Raw genomic sequence first — 21,424 nt, 5'->3', positions numbered from 1 at the left:
TCAAAGCATAGAATTGATAGAAAGTATTCAAAGGAATAACTCTGCCAAATTACTATACAAGTACTCCGCAAAGTGGGGCGATATATGCACGAAATTTTAAGGTAGTAGAGGTGTAATAGAGTACCTCCTTTTTGAAGAGTATTCAATTCCTAACATAAACCCACTTTTACTGCAATTCTCAGGGGGCGTAGGTTCAAGCCCTACTGGGACCAATTTTTTTTTCTCTTATTTTCCATTTTTTCTGGTAAGTTTTTACTTCTTTCAAGACTTATGATTGATTTATTGTACAAAAATGGAAAAAAAGTAATTTGATCAGCGATTTCTTGCTGTTCAAATTGAATTTACTACTTAAACAGAAGGGGTAGAGTTACACATCTTTAAAAATATTGAGTTACATGTGGTAAAAGTTCTCTATTTTGCTTTCACTCTTTAGATTACATATTGTGGAAGAAATTTAGGTAGGTTATACGTCTGTCCCAAGGTCATTTTTGAATGAAGTAAGCAAAATTCAAAACAGAAACACAGGATTCGACCTTATTTTTTCTATGTTGAAGTTAGAATTCTGTATCATTAAGTCCGTGTACTTGAGGAACCCTAGATAAAATGATATTCATATTTTTAATTTGTGTTTTATAATTGTTTACCAATAGTTTGATGATTCTTTTATAAAAATTAATGGTAAAATGAGTTCTTTGCGAACGTTTTGTAAAGTGGTCATCACTTTGAAATTTGTCTCTACTTGAGCTAGAGGAGATACCATAAGTTATACAAAATTTTGAAAAAAGGGCATGGTAAATATTGTTAAAAAATTGCAAAGCAGTGCGAAACATGGTCATCTTTAAGAATATACCAAGCAAATGCCATTTTGTAAACATTGTTATTACACCTCTACTACCTTAAATAAAAGGAAGTTCAGACCTACTACTAGGTCATAGTCATTCGTCCGAGCTTAGTAAAATAATGAAGACCAATCAGCTATACACAGATTGGAAATAATATCTATCAATAGTGAATTTTACTGCATCTAATTACACATAGTGTGGTCATGTAAATTTCGTGCGTGTCTGCTGGCGTAGATGATGTCTGCAATGTGGCGATGGATGGCATTTGTGGATTGGTTAGGTCCGTGATAGGGCAAGTGGTGCAGGTGTGGTGACGGGATGCTAAGGCTGGATTTTCTTTATTCTGGAGAGGGTGTTTATGTGCAGACTAGTGCTGGAGAGAGGAGAGAGAGACTTCGGTCATTCACTCTGAATATCGTGTCTTCGCTACCGACCTATATTCCAAGTTTGAAGTAATACTATGGTCGCGAAATATAACGGACCAACTTGACCTCTGAGCACAGTTTCTATCTTTGACCTTTCGGTCCACATTGTCTCATCGCCAGTTGCATATTCGAAAAGTTTAATGTTATCACATGAATGTTTTTTTAAATAATGCTCCGGACACGAAATATGACATACCATCACATAATTTGTCCCGTTTTATTTTTCAACAAATTTTGAAAGCAATTTCTGACGACATAAGTTTCCATTATTATACTTACATAGAAAATTGACCATTTCCCTTTGTGGCCATGTTGGTAATAGAACATATGTTAAAATAATTCAAAATCGGAACAGCGGTTTAACATTTTCGCTTTTTCGCTCTACCATGTTTATTGTGGCAATCACAATACATCGAACAATATTGGAAACGGTTTTAAACTGATTTTTTTTCTCTGAAATCAAAATAGTGCCATTGATTTCTGTTTGGGAGAATTCCAAACTGTCCAGCCCCCGTCCGCTAAGTTTCTAAGAATCGGAATAATGCCAACACTCTTGGTAGAGGTCGCCAAAGGATTATTTGTTTGAGATTATTTCTAAATCTGACTAGCTCTTTCTAACAAGATTTTTTAATTGTCCACTTTATACATATAATAAGATTTAGGAAGACTGGATCATGACGCGTGTGACTTTGGTGATATAAAAGTACGATAAAACTAACATTTCTAAAGAGTTTTTTTCTGAAAATAAACTCAAGAACGTACAACCGTTCAAGTTGTGTCTTGTTGAAAATATTAAACTAGTACGAAATCAATGTTATATCTTCAAAAATGCTACAAATCCCACTAAGACATATCAGAACTAGAGCTATCACTAAAGGTGATGAATGTACCCTCCGCATGCACTGACACAATACATTGCAATTTGACGCACACAAGATTGCATAATTATGTGGACTGTATGTATATAGACTGTATGTATACAGTATAGTAACAAAAAACAAAGTCCCATAACTATGCAGAATATTTACCTAAAAGAATGTAACATGCACCATGCACAACTAGGGTTGGTACTGATCACTTGTGTGAAGTTTCATTAAATTGTGTTTAAGGGTTTGGTAGATTAGGCACGCACAAGATTGCATATGCAGACTGTATGTACATAGTATGTTAACAAGAAACAAAGTCCCATAACTCTGCAATTTTTGTCGCTGAAAGAACCTAACATGCCCCATGCACAACTACTGTTGGTACTGATCACTTGTGTGAACTTTCATTAAATTGTGTCAAGGGGATGAGGAGAGATGGTGCGCACACGATTGTGTCTATGTATATAGTATAGTAACAAAAAAACAAAGTCCCATAACTCTGCAATTTTTTTTTCTAAAAGAACCTAACATGCCCCATGCACAACTACTGTTGGTACTGATCACTTGTGTGAAGCTTCATTAAATTCTGTCAAGGGGATAAGGAGAGATGGTGCGCACAAGATTGCGTCTACGGACAGACAGACAGACAAACAACCTGAAACCAGTATACCCCCCCCCCCCTGACAACTTTGTTGTCGGGGGGTACAAAAATGTTATACAATGTATAAGCAATGCTGCAGATTGCCATATTATTGCTAGGGAATTGCATTTACATCTGTCTGTAGGATGAAAGAAAATCTGACAAGATTAATCCCTTACTTTCAAAATTACTTGATTGAAACGGCGCCTGAATTGCTGACGATAACTCTGTCCGGCATTTGTTTGCTTTCATATACTTTTCTATGTAATTACCGAACACAAGACTTTCGATAACCACTTACGCAACACTCCCGATGCATCAAAAAAATGGAAAAATGTAACATTTTACATGCATGTCATTATCCGTATAGCAGACAAAGTAAATGTAGTAGAAAGGCGTATTGATTTCAAAGAAATACGGTGGCTCAACTTTGGTTTTGATCACAACTTAGAATAATAACAATACGTAAATAATTTGTGTACTTTTCATAACAAAATCGTTAATTTCACTTTTCTTTTAGTTTTGTCCACTGGCGCCAGACCAGAAAAAAATGCCTCTGTACATGTTATACCCTACCCCTAGGTATTCTATAAGAACCATGGTCATGAACGGGAAAATATACTTACCCGTTTCAGTCGCACATTTCATACCTAAAACAAGCAGTTCGGTAAAAATGTAATATGGATATCAAACAAGTGGTAATTTATCTTCTATTGTGTACTGGTCACATTACTTCAATACTTTTTATCTTAGAAAAACAACGCGTAGTTTATAGTTTTTCAACGTTTCACAAAAAACTTGCTTGAACTTCCCTGGTGAAGTTCCGTTCTAGATTACAAAACCATTGTGATTGGCTGTTGTGAGAATGTATGTCAGTCGTCATTTTACTACACGTGTTCGCTAAAATGTGAAAATCAGCATAAATGTGAAAAAAGAATAAAATAAACAGAACAAATGTAGACTTATGTATGATTACAAATTAAATATCATATATAAGATGGATTTCATTCATCATTTCGAATTTTAGTGTAAAATTGTGAATTTCTTAAATTCTGTTTTTGTTTGTTTATATTTTGCCTAACGTGTGCACACCGCCGTGACCTCTAGACCGGATGTTCATTAGGGAAGGTCACGCAAGTTTTTTCTGTAACGTTGACGAAAGCGTAAAATATGTTGATTATCTTAGAAATATTGAATATTGAGACAATGTGACTGGTGCACGATGGAAGATAAATTATCGCTTTTTCAATATACTACGTACCCATGCACCGAACTGCGCGTTTAAGTTGTGAAATGTACGCTTGGAACGGGTTAGTATATTTTCCCGTTCATGACCATGGTTCTTATAGAATACCTAGGGGTAGGGTATAACATATACAGGGACATTTTCTTTTTGGTCTGGCGCTAGTGGTTTTGTCTTCAACAGTTTAATTTATTTTGACATAAGTTTATGTATGTGTATTTCTTACTTTTCGACCATAATAAAAACGGCAAAGTTTTCAGCGCAGAATTGTTTATTACCAAAGAGATTTTGCAAATCCTTCGCTCACACTGGTCATTTTAACACTGTCAAAGAAAACATCAGTAGTGTTATTAAGGTTTATATCTCTATATGTCCCTATTTTTAAAAGTGGAGATGATAAGAATCCAAGTAATTACAGAGGCATTACTCTTCTTAGTGTATTAGGCAAGCTCTTCCCGCGAATTTTGAACAATAGGCTTAATAACTGGGCCGAAAATCACAGTGTATACATCGAAGCGCAGGCAGGATTTCGTAAAGAGATGAGTACGGTAGACAATATATTTGTTTTAAATGCTCTAATTTCACATTAGGTAATAATATTTCACATTAGGTAATAATGAAATCTTGTATTGTGCTTTCGTCGACTTTACGAAAGCCTTTGATTTTGTAGTGACTGATATTTTATGGTATAAATTAATAAAGTTTGGTATTAGAGGAAAAATTTTAGATGTCATTAAGTCAATGTACGAATGTGTTAAATCAAAAGTAAAGTTAATGAATACTGTCAGCGACAGTTTTTCGTGTTTTTTAGGAGTCAGACAAGGTGAGTGTTTATCTCCCTTTCTTTTTAGTATGTATCTCAGGGATATAGAGGAAACTTTTGTTTTAAAGGGTGTAGAAGGCGTAGATATAGGAACATTGAAACTCTGCTTATTATTGTATGCAGATGACATAATTTTATTTTCAAAAACAGCTGATGGCCTTCAGCGCTCGCTTAACGTTTTAGCAGATTATTGTTTCAATTGGAAACTGTCTGTAAATACCCATAAAACAAAAATAATGGTGTTTAGAAGAGGTGGTAGGCTTCCACAAAACTTACAATTTTATTACAATGATACCCAATTAGAAATAGTAACAAAGTTTAAATATCTAGGTGTTATATTCACGAGCGGAGGAGCTTACAATGAAACTGATAATATGCTATCGGGACATACTCTAAAGGCAATATTTCAGCTAAATAAATACATATATAGATTTACCCCTTTCGCACCAAATTTTTTGTTAGAACTGTTTGATAAATTAATAGCACCAATTTTAAACTACTCAGAAGTCTGGGGCTTTAATAAAGGCTTGAAAATAGAACGAGTACACATGAATTTTTGTAAACGCATTCTAGGTGTGAAACTATACACTCAGAACTCTTTTGTTTATGGAGAAACTGGTAGAATTTCATTTATGTTTAGACGTTTTTTATCTATAATTAGATATTTGTTAAAAATTTGCTCTAGTCCGGGCACAAAATATATAAAAATTGCATATAAGATGTTAATAACAGATTCAGATGTTTATCCAAACAGGATAAATTGGGTGACCGAAATAAAATTCTTATTATCAAAACTTGGTTTCTATGAAGTGTGGATTAATCAAGGTGTTGGAGATGTAAACATTTTTCTTTCAATTGTAAAACAACGTTTAACAGACAATTTTGTACAAGATTGGCAAGCAAGTTTAAATGAATCGTCCAGAGCTCTGTTTTATAGATCTATTGCATTTTTTGAATTTAGACCGTATTTGAATATTACAAATGTTTCTAAACATCGTATTGCATTATCAAAATTAAGAATGTCATAGACTTGAAGTAGAATGTGGTAGATGGAAAAAGCCTCAAAGAACTCCATTTGATGATAGAAAATGTACAATATGTAAGTCTTTAGAAGACGAATATCATTTTGTCATAGAATGCTCACTTTATTTAGATTTAAGGAAACAATACATTAAGAAATATTTCTGGCATTTGCCAAATTATGTTAAATTTACTGAGTTGATGAATTCTACAAATGAATATGAAGTAAGAAAACTATCAACATATGTTTTCAAGGCTTTTGAAAGAAGAAAGGTGTTCTCTACTATTTAATTTCAATAATACCGGAGATTTATTGTATGAATTGCCAGGTTTTAATGTTATAAAATTAACGAATAATATGAGATGTCTAAACACAAATACGTTGATTCATATGTTAATTTGTCTCTCCCACAAATGCTAGATTTGTGTTGTATTTTATATATTGCATAATGTGTTGTATGTTGTATTTTAAATATTCCATGAAGTGTTGTATTTTATATATTGAATAATGTGACTCGCTGTATTACCAATGTTATCTGTACGTTGCATATTGATGCTTTGTTCATGGGCCATAAATGGCTTATTACAAATAAAGAATAGGATATCATATCTTTACTCGGTCCAACTAAAACTTGTGGAAAAAGCTACATGACACTGAGACTAAAGCGTTTTAAAGTTCCTACCTATTTCACTGTCTTCTGTGTATTGTAATTCATTTATTTACATTCTTCTCTTTAGATTACATTCCCCGTTTCCTTAACATCCTTTAAGGATTTCGCTATATTCATGGAGACCTCTTAAATATTGAATAATTTACATATTTGTGTTCTGAAAATTCGAAAAGCAGAACAGACGAATCAAACATCTGTTCAGTAAAATCCCCTTATACAGAAATATGGGACAATATAGGATAAAAGTACTGAAAAACCCTCTTCAAAATTTATGGCATCCTTTTTTATTAAAGTCTTTAATAATGACAGAGAACAACCACAGTTATAAAAGTAAAACAAAAACAGCCGAACTAAAATATACCTCGTTAAACTTGAACAAGTCTAGCTGCTTCGCAATCCTGCAAAAACGCTATAACCAAGTAACGGCTAAACATCATTCTAAATTCTCCAGATGTGGTAGTGGTTGGGTAATATATTTTCTTATTGCCGGATATGTTTTATAACATATTTTAGCAGGTAAATGCATATTCAAAATTTTGGTCCACGCCATTCTTAAAAATAAAAATTCCCAAATCTTTCTTATTAAATATTCAAAGGTAGATCTACAGGTTAATGTGTCTGAATAGATCTAATTATACTTTGAAAGTTTCATATGTATTCAGCAATAAATGAAGTCAAAACTGAACGCTACAGCTCGAAATTGTTTAGTTTTCACCATCATTACAACCAAAATACCCTATGACCACAATTGGCAGTTCTATAGAATAACAATTTATATTTAACATAATGAATGTATAATCTTTTAAAAGAGAGCTCATTAGTTGTTATTTATAATAGTGTTCGGCAAATACGTCTTTTTCGTATAGCAGCATTTTCCAGATTTTACGGAATGTTACGTGCGCATTGTGAGAAATGCCGATTTACCTAACAAGAATGCGTAATCACGCAAAATTTCCAGAGTAACACTACGGACCACTAACTTAACATGCATAACCGTGACTAACTATGGGAATAAATTCCTTTTTGTTTTCAAAGAAGTGAGTAAATTACTTGTTAGTAAGAAATATATGAACGCGTTTAACTCATTTTCTTAGAATATCTTTGTACAATACAAATGATATAGATCAACTATAGATATTAACACTTACGTTTAATATGAACATGGATTTCTAATCGTTATTGGATTACCTTTAAGTTACATAGTAACGTTGCTTTATCTTGTCTTAATTTTGTTAAATTCTTTGCCCAAGGCATGCATTAAAGTTTGTTCACACGTGAACAGCATGGAATTAAAACGGAACATACCAAAATGTACAAAAAGTAAAATACAATAACTAATCGAATTACATAATACGTAGATCAATACTGTTAAATGTATCTAAATTAGTAATTCCCAAACACCAGGAATGAATTGTTAAAACAGAAATAAATAGAGTTTCATAATACATTGAATAACTTCGTATGTCTATATTGTCTGAAACAGTTTTATACAAAACAGGAAATTAGACACGGTTATTATAGACACATAAACATTTGAAATGTATTCAATTATTGAAGATATTAAATATTTTTCTAACGTTTGACTTTATAGAATACACTCCATATGGCATTCTTTTTCAGAATTTTTCAGACCTCCTTCGGAAATTTCCATTTGCAGACACTCATGAGCTCCGAAGTTGATTCAGGTGTATGTTCATAACGTTTTTCGTCCAGAAATGTCAGGGGTTAATAATCAAATGAGAAAGTACCTTTAGAGTATATTCTGTAAAATCACACTTTGTTGAATGCCCTAAATTTTAAAAGAAAAAGTAATACATTCAAATAATCAAATGAAACTTTTAGCTGCGATAAATAACTTTGTCTAATTACATATGGAGAGTAAACTGTTTTAAGTCAATATAGACGTATAATATGATATAAAATATTACGGCTCACCTTGTACTTAACAAAGCAGGTAATATTCCATACGGGTACGCGCACGTGTAGGTTTGTTATCAAATTTTGGTATTTCCATAAATGCTATTGATGTCAAAAATTCTATTTCAGTACATCTATGATGAGTATGTTCATAAGTAGAGCTAGGCCACTCGATTGAATTTTCGTACCTTATTATCATGTTTTGTGATTGAAAAAAGGCACGCGTACATATACATGTGTAATCACTTAAATGTTAGGAAGACAGCTAATGTAACAGAAAAACTTGAAGTAACAAACATAAAAATTATCCAATGTAACAAACAGCAAAACAATATTCCCTACCGCCTTGATACATATTTGTTCAGACATAACCCTTCATATAATACAATATCAAACCTGATTAGTGATACAACCAGTAGAAGCATATTTTTAGCGACCATTATACATGGAAAAAACTTTTTCTCACAAACTTACAAGAACACGTTCATTCGATAATGCTATTACAAATGTGAACACATGTTTTGTTCAAAAAAAACATTAATAAACATTTGGAAATATCTAAAGCTGGAGTTATATAATTTATCACAGATATCATATATTGCAAGGCCGTTTCCCTAAATAAACATCACATGGCCGGTGGCCGCTCACCCGAGAATTTCTAACCGAATTAGGCAATTTAATACAATCGACGATTCTGCAGGCTTATAATGGTAAATGAAATGCTAAAAAAATTGAACTAAGTCGGACTAGAAAATTCACTGAAAAAAATCAAAGGATTATTTTAAACGTCGAGCTACACTTAACTTTTACCCTGCTAAATTCTAAGATAGATAGGTCTATCATTCAATTTGGTCAGTACCACTTGTTTATCAAAGGGGTGTCCACTACAAAATTACTTTCTAAATAGCGAACAGTGCAGACCATGATCAGTCTGCACAGGGTGCAGGCCGATCTTGTTCAGCACTGGTCGCAAAGGCAGAATCACTTGCCGCCAACAGGCTAAAGGTTAAAAGCTTACTGGGGTGGGGAGCTCCGTTCCCGAATACTTCAAATGAATTCATCCAAATCATGTGATTTTGACACCTGGATTGGGGTGCAGAATACTTCATCTGAGGAAGCCATCCAGCTTACGGAAGGTCTGTGGTTCTACTCAGGTGCCTGCTCATGCCAGGACCAATTCATGAATAAGCAATTGTGGTCTTCCTCCACAGTCTTAAGCTTGAAAACTCGAATATTAACTAAATTGTGTCGGTGTGACTTTAAACTGAACAAATATTAAAAAAAAAACATGAGAAAAATTTGTAACATTTCTTTTCAACTGCCATGGGGGCATACTATGTGCAAAATACAGACACTTCTCACAAATGAAGTCATGAAACTTGGGAGTCGTTTCTGACAGGGCAGACACGCATACGGACATATATGATCACAATATTCATTCAGGCAAATTTAACATAATGCTAAAATCCAACACCAAAATAGAGACATTAACATACTCAAAATAATTCAAAACCAATTGAAAAAGAAGTATGGTTCAATTAAATCATGTAAAAGCTTATGCTAATTTCTAAAATACAGGCAGGACATATTGCAAAGCCACCTACATGTACTACATCAAAATTACCAAAACACATATAACTGTGTGAAACTAATGATGGACATGAATATTCCTAAGCAGTTTGTACTAAAATTGCTAATATTGCCCATGCAAATCAGGCTAATTAGAATTATGTTCTAGTCTTTGTTCATTCCTATGATGCAACTAAGATGAAAAGAAAGAATCTAAATTCGAAGGTTGAACGCAATACTGTCGTAAGTCCTTCTTTATTTAATAGGAGTTACTACAGTATTGCGTTCAGCCCTCGAAATGCAGCTAGTTTTTTTTTAAAAATCAAAAGTTATTCTTAGTATAAATGTTATGCACAAAACTCTTCCATCATGAAATTGAGCAAATGCTATTTTTTGTATAAGTATAAACTTTACAGCGAATTCTATTCTAGAGCTCGACATTTCAAAAGCTATGATAGAACCATGAAAAAGGACCTTAACTAGTACTAAAAAGGCTTCAAATTTGAATCATAAAACCTTCCCCTCTTCAGATACTTTATGACAAAACATACCGCACCAAAACAAGCTTAATTGAAAAAAGAGACATATGATAACTTCGTGAAATATAAAATCTGAGTCGTGAGATCAAAGTAATGTATGTCATAACATCACAACGAACAAGTCTGTCAACTTTCAGTCTATTCCCGTAAGAGGTTACTGTATTACAAGCTGAATCACACAAACACTTAACCAAATGAGGACGCTGATGCAGATGAATGGTCGAGTACAACAGTTCTACATATTCTTTGAATAGCCGAACTTAAAATGTTAATAACATTAAACTGGCCCTAAAACAAATCAACACGGACACAAATGTATAAACAAAAGGTTGAACGAGATTCTATGCATTGACTTATTGCACAGGATTTGAACTCAGATTTGCACAAAATAAAACAAAATAACCCGACAGAAGATACTGATGGCTTAAGAATTACTAATACTGATAATTGCTGATCACTTTCATTACCAAAGCTTGACATAATGGCTTATCTCCCAGACGTCATTATGATTTCTTTTAACGACGTAATTTGTAAAACAGACGTTAACATAGGTTAGCTGTGGGAACTACAGCTTGACAGAATGCCAATAAATGTTATAACACACTATAATCTTACATAACCTGAAAAAAAGATCAATTGCAAATCATGTAATCTATATGTTACATAACAGTGAGCATCATATTAAATACAAAATACATTCATCTATCTCTATTTTGTTATTAAATATGAATTTAAATCAAGAAAATGACTTGGCAAAATTGTAATAGAACTGTGCATATATTTAGAGCTTCAATCACAATTAAATGTCATATCTTGTAACATGCGTTTGTTAAAATACTTCATTTTTTTAGTGGCATTACATATTCATTTTGTATTTATGTTGACATTTTGGTGTGTTGTATTTCAAATCTAACACAAAATATCATTTACATGCAAAAATATGTTGTTCCTTTTTCATATTTTCACAGATACTATGTTATTGTAGTGTTTGTTCCTATTGTCAAATATGAAATTTGAGCATTATATAATTTCACATAATATTTCAACTACATGTATCAAAAAATAGTTTAAAGCATCATAAAAATCCTTACTTAATTTGTAGCTTACAATGAATATGATAATACTGTTAGTTTCAAATGAGAAATGCTCAAGTAAAAGTAAACATAAAATTGTTTTATCATCAAACAAATCAAAATGCAAGTATATAATAATGGTAATACTAATACGTTTTCAGAGCTTCAATGTACGAAAAAAATACTTTATTTGTGGTGACACTGTTAAATGTCATGTGAAATAAAATGTTCATTTTACCTGGCATCCATGTGAATCCCAAACAATGTTCATATTTCGCGCTTCGGTATTGTGGCATATAACCTGTTAAATTTCATGAAAATTAAAATAAGTTGCGACAATTTTATAATTTAACTGAAGAGTCTAGAAAACGTTTGTTTTTTTCACTCAATCATGGACTCAATATCAATGGAAAACTCACATTAGTGCAAAGTATTTTATCAGATAACAAGTGTTCTTTGCGCAACATTTCCTTTGTTTTCTTGAAAAAAAAAATGTTTTCATGAAATTCTGTTTGTGAAAGATTTATTTTATTTTGAAATAGCAAAAACTAAAGGTTTTCATGAAAATAAAAATATCTGGTGAAAGAAATCATCCAGTAGTATGAATTATTTTGACATTTTTCTCAAAATAAGATCATGAAAATTTAAAAAACAAGAGGACCATGATGGTCCTGAATCGCTCACCTATCCCCACATGACCCAGTGTTGAACTGAGTATGACGTCGTTATTTCTATTATCTGACATAGTGACCTAGTTTTTGAGCACATGTAACCTAGATATCATCAAGATAAAAAATTCTGTCCAATTTTCATGAAGATCCATTGAAAAATATGGCCTCTAGAGAGGTCACAAGGTTTTTCTATTATTTGACCTAATGACCTAGTTTTTGAAGGCACGTGACCCACTTTTGAACCTGACCTAGATATCATCAAGGTGAACATTCTCACCAATTTTCATGAAGATCTCGTGAAAAATATGGCCTCTAGAGAGGTCACAAGGTTTTTCTATTTTTCGACCTACTGACCTAGTTTTTGACCGCACATGACCCAGTTACGAACCTGACCTAGATATCATCAAGCTGAACATTCTCGCCAATTTTCATGAAGATCCGTTGAGAAATATGGCCTCTAGAGAGGTCACAAGGTTTTTTCTATTTTTAGACCTACTGACCTAGTTTTTGACCCCACGTGACCCAGTTTCGAACTTGACTTAGATATCATCAAGGTGAACATTCTGATCAATATTCATGAAGATCTCATGAAAAATATGGCCTCTAGAGATGTCACAAGGTTTTTCTATTTTTAGATCTACTGACCTAGTTTTTAACCCCACGTAACCCAGTTTCGAACCTGACCTAGATATCTTCAAGGTAAACACTCTGACCAATTTTCATGACGATCCATTGAAAAATATCGCCTCTAGAGAGGTCACAATGTTTTCCTATTTTTAGACCTACTGACCTAGTTTTTGACCGCACGTGACCCAGTTTCGAACTTGACCTAGATATCATCAAGGTGAACATTCTGACCAATTTTCATGAAGATCCATTGAGAAATATGGCCTCTAGAGAGGTCACAAGGTTTTTCTATTTTTAGATCTACTGACCTAGTTTTTGACCCCACATGACCCAGTTTCGAACCTGACCTAGATATCATCAAGGTGAACATTCTGACCAATATTCATGAAGATCTCATGAAAACTATGGCCTCTAGAGAGGTCACAAGGTTTTTCTATTTTTAGATCTACTGACCTAGTTTTTAACCCCTCGTGACCCAGTTTCGAACTTGACCTAGATATCATCAAGGTGAACATTCTGGCCAATTTTCATGAAGAGCCATTGAGAAATATGGCCTCTAGATAGGTCACAAGGTTTTTCTATTTTTAGACCTAATGACCTAGTTTTTGACCCTACATGACCCAGTTTCAAACTTGACCTAGATATCATAAAGGTAAACATTCTGACCAATATTCATGAAGATCTCATGAAAAATATGGCCTCTAGAGAGGTCACAAGGTTTTTCTATTTTTAGAACTACTGACCTAGTTTTTGAACCCACGTGACCCAGTTTCGAACTTGACCTAGATATCATCAAGATGAACATTCTGACCAACTTTCATAAAGATCCCATGAAAAATGTGACCTCTTGAGTGGTCACAAGCAAAAGTTTACGGACGGACGGACGGACGACGGACGACGGACACCGCGTGATCACAAAAGCTCACCTTGTCACTTTGTGACAGGTGAGCTAAAAAAACAAATAGGTTCTCAAAAATGATTTAATTTCTCTCGAAAGCCGTTTTCATAATTTTAACGGAATCTATTTGGTTATCGTATACAGATATTCAGGCTAATACGGTAGTCCTTGGGATCTATTACAGGGACATTATGAAAACACATTTCATTAAAAATAATAAATACTAAATTAAAATGCTCTGTTTACAAAGGAATGTAATAATCCAGGCTGGAAATGTACATGTCTATATATTTCACATGAATAAAGGAAAAATATATTACGGCTAAATAAATATCAGGGAACATAAGGACACTTTGGAACAAGAGGACCATGATGGTCCTGAATCGCTCACCTATCCCCACATGACCCAGTGTTCAACTGAGTATGACGTCATTATTTCTATTATTTGACATAGTGACCTAGTTTTTGAGCACATGTGACCTAGATATCATCAAGATAAAAAACTCTGACCAATTTTCATGAAGATCCATTGAAAAATATGGCCTCTAGAGAGGTCACAAGGTTTTTCTATTATTTGACCTATGGACCTAGTTTTTGAAGGCACGTGACCCACTTTTAAAATTGACCTAGATATCATCAAGGTGAACATTCTCACCAATTTTCATGAAGATCTCGTGAAAAATATGGCCTCTAGAGAGGTCACAAGGTTTTTCTATTTTTCGACCTACTGACCTAGTTTTTGACCGCACATGACCCAGTTACGAACCTGACCTAGATATCATCAAGTTGAACATTCTCACTAATTTTCATGAAGATCCATTTAGAAATATGGCCTCTAAAGAGGTCACAAGGTTTTTTCTATTTTTAGACCTACTGACCTAGTTTTTGACCCCACATGACCCAGTTTCGAATTTGATTTAGATATCATCAAGATGAACATTCTGACCAATATTCATGAAGATCTCATGAAAAATTTGGCCTCTAGAGAGGTCACAAGGTTTTTCTATTTTTAGATCTACTGACCTAGTTTTTAACCCCACGTGACCCAGTTTCGAACTTGACCTAGATATCTTCAAGGTAAACATACTGACCAATTTTCATGAAGATCCATTGAAAAATATCGCCTCTAGAGAGGTCACAAGGTTTTCCTATTTTTAGACCTACTGACCTAGTTTTTGACTGCACGTGACCCAGTTTCGAACTTGACCTAGATATCATCAAGGTGAACATTCTCACCAATTTTCATGAAGATCCATTGAGAAATATGGCCTCTAGAGAGGTCACAAGGTTTTTCTATTTTTAGATCTACTGACCTAGATTTTGACCCCACATGACCCAGTTTCGAACTTGACCTAGATAACATCAAGGTGAACATTCTGACCAATATTCATGAAGATCTCATGAAAAATATGGCCTCTAGAGAGGTCACAAGGTTTTTCTATTTTTAGATCTACTGACCTAGTTTTTAACCCCATGTGACCCAGTTTCAAACATGACCTAGATATCATCAAGATAAACATTCTGACCAATTTTCATGAAGATCCATTGAGAAATATGGCCTCTAGAGAGGTCACAAGGTTTTTCTATTTTTAGACCTAATGACCTAGTTTTTGACCCTACGTGACCCAGTTTCAAACTTGACCTAGATATCATCAAGGTGAACATTCTGACCAATATTCATGAAGATCTCATGAAAAATATGGCCTCTAGAGAGGTCACAAGGTTTTTCTATTTTTAGATCTACTGACCTAGTTTTTAACCCCACGTGACCCAGTTTCGAACTTGACCTAGATATCATCAAGATGAACATTCTGACCAATTTTCATGAAAATCCATTGAGAAATATGGCCTCTAGAGAGGTCACAAGGTTTTTCTATTTTTAGACCTACTGACCTAGTTTTTGACCCCATGTGACCCAGTTTCGAACTTGACCTAGATATCATCAAGGTGAACACTCTGACCAATTTTCATGAAGATCTTATGAAAAATATGGCCTCTAGAGAGGTCACAAGGTTTTTCTATTTTTAGACCTACTGACCTAGATTTTGACGGCACGTGACCCAGTTTCGAACTTGACCTAGATATCATCAAGATGAACATTCTGACCAACTTTCATAAAAATCCCATGAAAAATGTGACCTCTAGAGTGGTCACAAGCAAAAGTTTACGGACGGACGGACGCACGCACGGATGCACGGACGACGGACGACGGACACCGCGCGATCACAAAAGCTCACCTTGTCACTTTGTGACAGGTGAGCTAAAAATGAATGAAACAGTAAATTTGATACTGAAAATCTACTGAATGTAGCAAAGAGTAAGAAAACAAACAGCAAGAAACAAGAAGAAATAAAAGCAGAGTATTAACAATAAAAAATAAAGAATAAGTAATGACCAAAAGATAATACCACAAACAAACCATATTCATATAAAACAAATAATGAAATGGAATGTCTGACTTAGGATTGTCAAGTGACTGGAATGACTAGCATTAACTGTATAAAATCGTTCCAGATTTCTTACATATCTCAATAGTTTCTCTATTTTTAGTGCAATGTGAAAAAAAGAGCATTCCAGTATAGTGTACATTCATATCAGTTGGAAAATGACTGTTGAACATAACCAAACATATATTTTACTATGTTTACACATAAAAACTGCTTTTCCCCGATATATGCATACACAATAATACCAAATATAATGAGACAAACCGTTACTATGACTGTTCTAAATACTAATTCTAAAAATGAGATAAATCTCAAATAAAATCATGAATAGCTAAGTCTGGAAAACCACAAATAATACATGCCAGGTAAAATAATAACATGAATAATAAATGGTTCTAATCTTTATCAACCAAATGGTATCAAACAAAATGTGAACCTAATCTAAATTTTTACTAAAGTCTAACTGTAAAATAGAATAGGCTAGTTTTAACTCACAAACATGACAACTTTTAACGAAATAAAAATGGTACTTGGATAGCTATTTAAAACACACATTTTTCATCAAAAGCTTTTTATACATGTATTTACACTTTTGAAAAGCACCATCATTTGCAATACTCCATTATACAAATAATATTTGCAAATATTGCCGAGTTTATGATTATATAACAGCTCTAATGGCTTCTTTTCAGATATATAATAAAGAAGCTGAACACTAAACAAAATTAATGATTACAACGAATGGAATTGAAGCTTTTTGGCACCATATCATAATTTCAATTCAATAAATGTCAAACAATGCAAAGTAATGTTTTTAAAGCAAGCATATTGCCATTTTTTAAAACAAAAGCATCAGCTCTAATACCCCAAAATACTACAGTTATAACTGAGCATCTATGATGATTTCACTTCTTTGTACAATGGATGTACATAAATCTGAAGCAGCGACACGTTTGTCATATATTTAATTCCTTCTGCCATATATTTATTTCCTTGACGAAAGACCTGTCATACCCTTAACAAATTCGCATTCTCATGAACCTGGACCCATTAGTATCTTGCTTTAGTTGTTAATGTACACTATATATAGTGTACTTAAGGGTTTGGTCAAAACCATAAATCACGCTAATAAATGAAGCAAATAATCCACTGAAATTAACCTTTGAAATTGCTTGTAGTTTATCATCAGCAATGGATGGAATGGATTTGAAAATGTGCGTCACCAGAATGCAATACAAAGATTTGCAGCAGAACAAGAGCTTTACTTTTTCCTCACAGACACACTATACAGGGCCTTTACCCCTACTTCGTCACAATAAGCCTTAACCCTAAAGCACCATTAAAATACTCTCATATTGTTATAAATACAATTTGTGATTTCAAACTTAATGGTATTGGACTAACAGTTCTGCAAACTGATGTGCTCGAGTCAATCTGTACCGCTGCAAGATAAAAATTCTGAGTTATATGATGGTCTTGACCGAAGGTTTCTGGTGTTTTTCCAGTAAATTATTGTAGTACACAAGTCATGCACATTGGGCATTACACAACAACAACCTAAATTGCAAGCGAATTTTGTGAAGCCTCGTGATTAAAAACCATGGTGAAAGGATTAGACCATATCATGGTTATCTGTAACAGAAGGTGTAAACTAAGAGATCTTGAAGCAAATGACTGCATACCTATGTATGATGATATTTTAACCCAAAAGGTTTCAGGCTGTATGAATATGATGAATAGACCTACTCATTCCTCAAACATATTTTCAAAAGGGAACTAGTCTTGTAAAGCTTTTAAAAGAGCTTTTCATTTTGAATGAAAAAAATACCAGTAAATATAAATATATGCTCTAACTAACCCAACAGCTGACATATAAAAATGAATAAATATACATGTATTCATACTTATACTGTTTGTAAATTTGTTTGTCTGTTTCAGCACCAAGTAATACAGTAAGCAAAAGCAAAAACCTCATATTCATAAAACTGATATCATGACAAAAAATGTCTGTTTCCTATACTGAAGAATACTGAAGAATTCTAAAATTCTAGGCCAAATAATCATTGAAATATTACAATATTGAAGAGGTCAACAATGGAAGTAAACCCAAACTGAATGTCATATGGGGCTTAGAGCTAAATATCTTTCAATGTAAGAAGGCTGCAACTCTTTGTTTTTGATATTTCATTGAAACAATTTGAAACAAGAATTTCAAAGCAAGCTTAAATTTACACCATGTCTTAAACATATGATCGTGGTTAAATTGACAAAGACAAAACTATCCGAATCACAACCTAGTAACAGAACTCTCTTTGACGAAGTTTCATTAAGAAGCTTTACATCTATGTCACTTTGAAGCTTTAAATCTGTGTTATATAATTTGTCTTTCTTTGTAGAGCAGAACTGACTTAACATTAGGAGTCTTGTAATCTAGGATGGAGATGCGTAAGTATGAAACAGGCAATGTCTTTGTTGGTCCAGTATGCAGTGTGAGATGTAACCATGGCTATATATCCACTAGTCAATCCTCCACTATCACGTAGCTGGTAGTCAAGACGATATTCTAGATCTGTAGGAATAGAAACTTAGAGATATATGTGTATCACTTTTTCGAATTATTATAAACTGTTGTGAAATAATCTACTAATACAAAAGAATAGCAAAATTGAGATAACAGAAAGAAATCAACTGTTACTGCAAACACATTCCAAAGCAGTAATTATATAAAACATTTCAATCATTACAGCATAGCAAAATACAAAGCATGTCGAATAAATTCACAGCAAACTTCCAATGCTGTAAAAACAAGCAAATTCGATGAATTGGAATCCCCCGCCGAAAGGGTCAAAGTTGAGGAACGGCAAAAAAATATATCCAGCAAAAAGTTAAGAATGTTACCAAGAAGCAAATAATTTCATTAGTCAAAATCAAATTAAAAGAAAATGAATGGTTTGTTTGGGTGGGGTGGGGGGGGGGGGGGGGAGGATACAACAGTTTACATGTTGATTATAAATATTGATAGAAAATGAAAAATGAAAAAAAAATTTAAAAAAAAAAAAAAAATGGGGGGGGGGGGGGGACCAAGGTAAGGTGGTGACCAGGTGTAGGTACACAACATCACATGTTTATAATAAATGTTCATGGAAAAGAATGAAAGAAGTTTAATGAAATTCTTCCAATTGGTTGGTTTGTTATGTACAGATCTGTGGATTTTTAAACAATTAAAGGGCAATAACTACATGGAAAATTGACCAATCGAAAAAAACCTTGAAGGGCATCGTCACAGTATCTTGGTTCATGTCTGTTTCAAGTTTGATGAAATTCTACCTGCTAGTTACTGAGAAATGGCTGCAGATGGACATTTTTCATTAAATCAAGGGCAATAACTCTGACGGAAATTGACCTATCAAAAAAAAAACTTGACGGGCATCAGCACAGTATCTTGGTTCATGTCTATTTCAAATTTGATGAAATTCTACCCGTTAGTTACTGAGAAATAGCTGCAGACGGACATTTTTTATTAAATCAAGGGCAATAACTCTGAGGGAAATAGACCAATCAAAAAAAAAACTTGACGGGCATCATCGCAGTATGTTGGTTCATGTTTATTTCAAGTTTCATGAAATTCTACTAAGTAGTTACTGAGAAATGGCTGCGGACGGACGGACGGACGGACGGACGGACTAACTGACGGACTGACGGACGGACAACGCCATTTCAATACCCCGCTCCCGATTTCATCGGCGGGGGATAAAAACTGATCTCTTGTATCATACCCAGATGCAAATTTCAAAGGCAATTCAAATATGCTAGTGTCAAAATAATATGTTAATGCTGATAAGTAAAACTGAGTTGCATAATTAGTAAGAACAAAATATGCATTAACAGCTTTTAAGCAAGTGGTATTAAATTTCTATGGAAGAGTGGTAAATTTCCTTGCTGATCCATGGATTTCTAATCAAAATGTGACACACCAAGCTGTGCCCAACACTACTAAACAACAAGTTTCCAAACTAAAACAGGCTGGAAGAAAGCAAGACATGGTACTGCTGTTTAAAGTTTTTTGCTGGGTATTAAGACATGTCTACACAATCTGGGTTATATAGCGTTTTTTTAGCACTAAAAGTATACCCAAAGATATCCCTTCCGACTTGATTTCAGGCAATGGGTTGTACAGCTGAATAGAACCAGACATTCCACAAGTAAGCTGGATGCATCCTCATATGAAAAATTCTACATCCTAGTAGGGTTTCGAACTGAACTAAGCGATGTGCTGGGCAAGTGATTTGGAACCTTATATCTATACAGCTCTGCCAAGGAGGACCCAAAATGAAAACTACATCGCATTAAGAGGAGTTATAAGCTTCATGACTATAAAATGCCTTTTACTTAGAATTTGGGATTAACTTACCACTTCAAGTCATTAAGAAATATGTGTTTTTACAAAAAATGAAAATGTTTTTGCATTTGGTTAAATAAACTAATTGACCTGTATGATCGATATCCTCCATGGAAGACGTCTGCTGCGTACAGTTTGTAAGAGATGACTTTTCCAAGATTTCAGCCTCCTTCTCAAGTTTGTTTAACATTTTGAGTTCAGCAGTCATGCTATCACTGTCCATGCTCATGCTCTTGGTTATAGTGCTAAACCAACCACCAACTGTGTTATTCACTATGACATGGGAGAGAAGTACAAACTACTGAATTAATAATGTCTTTTGTTTTCATTCTGGCAACCTGTATGAACATTTCTACCATCAAACAAGAATACAAAGACATGAAGACTCCATCACCAAAAGAAGGTGAAAATTAGCTTAGAAATTAGTAATACAAGTACATATGAAAGACTATTCCGTCACCAAGAAATACAAGAAAGGGTTAACATGAAAATTAAAGTAAATACATGTAGTTAAACTGTATTAATGAATGTAAGATCTATAGAACTACTAATAACATGTTAGTATTAATGGCACTGACATCAAGATATGGCTAAAATATAATCTTTCTTTCAAATTTAAGTTTGGTCACATTATGAACATTAAAATAGGAGTTTTTGTTTCTAAATTATGTAAAAAATTCCAAATTAAGAAAAAATGACAGCACTGGAAATTGAACCCCCAGACTACCACGGCAATAAAAACATTTTCCCATCG

The 21,424-nt window shown here is 33.7% G+C and overlaps 1 protein-coding gene across 2 annotated transcripts in view; it reads right to left on the bottom strand.

Annotated features, from left to right (window-relative positions):
• Positions 1–6,791: 6,791 nt before the first annotated feature.
• The window catches only part of LOC123534323 (phospholipase DDHD1-like), a 47,316-nt gene continuing 32,683 nt past the window's right edge, over positions 6,792–21,424 (bottom strand). Inside the window, exons 14-15 of one of the 2 annotated variants that reach the window (XM_045316528.2) lie at positions 20,761–20,943; positions 6,792–18,840 (exon numbers count right to left, since the gene is read on the bottom strand). In XM_045316528.2, coding sequence (XP_045172463.2) covers positions 18,686–18,840; positions 20,761–20,943 — 338 coding nt within the window. In that variant the 3' untranslated portion in view covers positions 6,792–18,685. The remainder of the gene's footprint in view (positions 18,841–20,760; positions 20,944–21,424) is intronic. The other variant, XM_045316537.2, reaches the window with a different exon arrangement.

This window comes from Mercenaria mercenaria, chromosome 1 (assembly GCF_021730395.1).
Source record: "Mercenaria mercenaria strain notata chromosome 1, MADL_Memer_1, whole genome shotgun sequence".
Lineage (NCBI taxonomy): Eukaryota > Metazoa > Mollusca > Bivalvia > Venerida > Veneridae > Mercenaria > Mercenaria mercenaria.
This window is presented reverse-complemented; position numbering and strand designations above follow the sequence as displayed.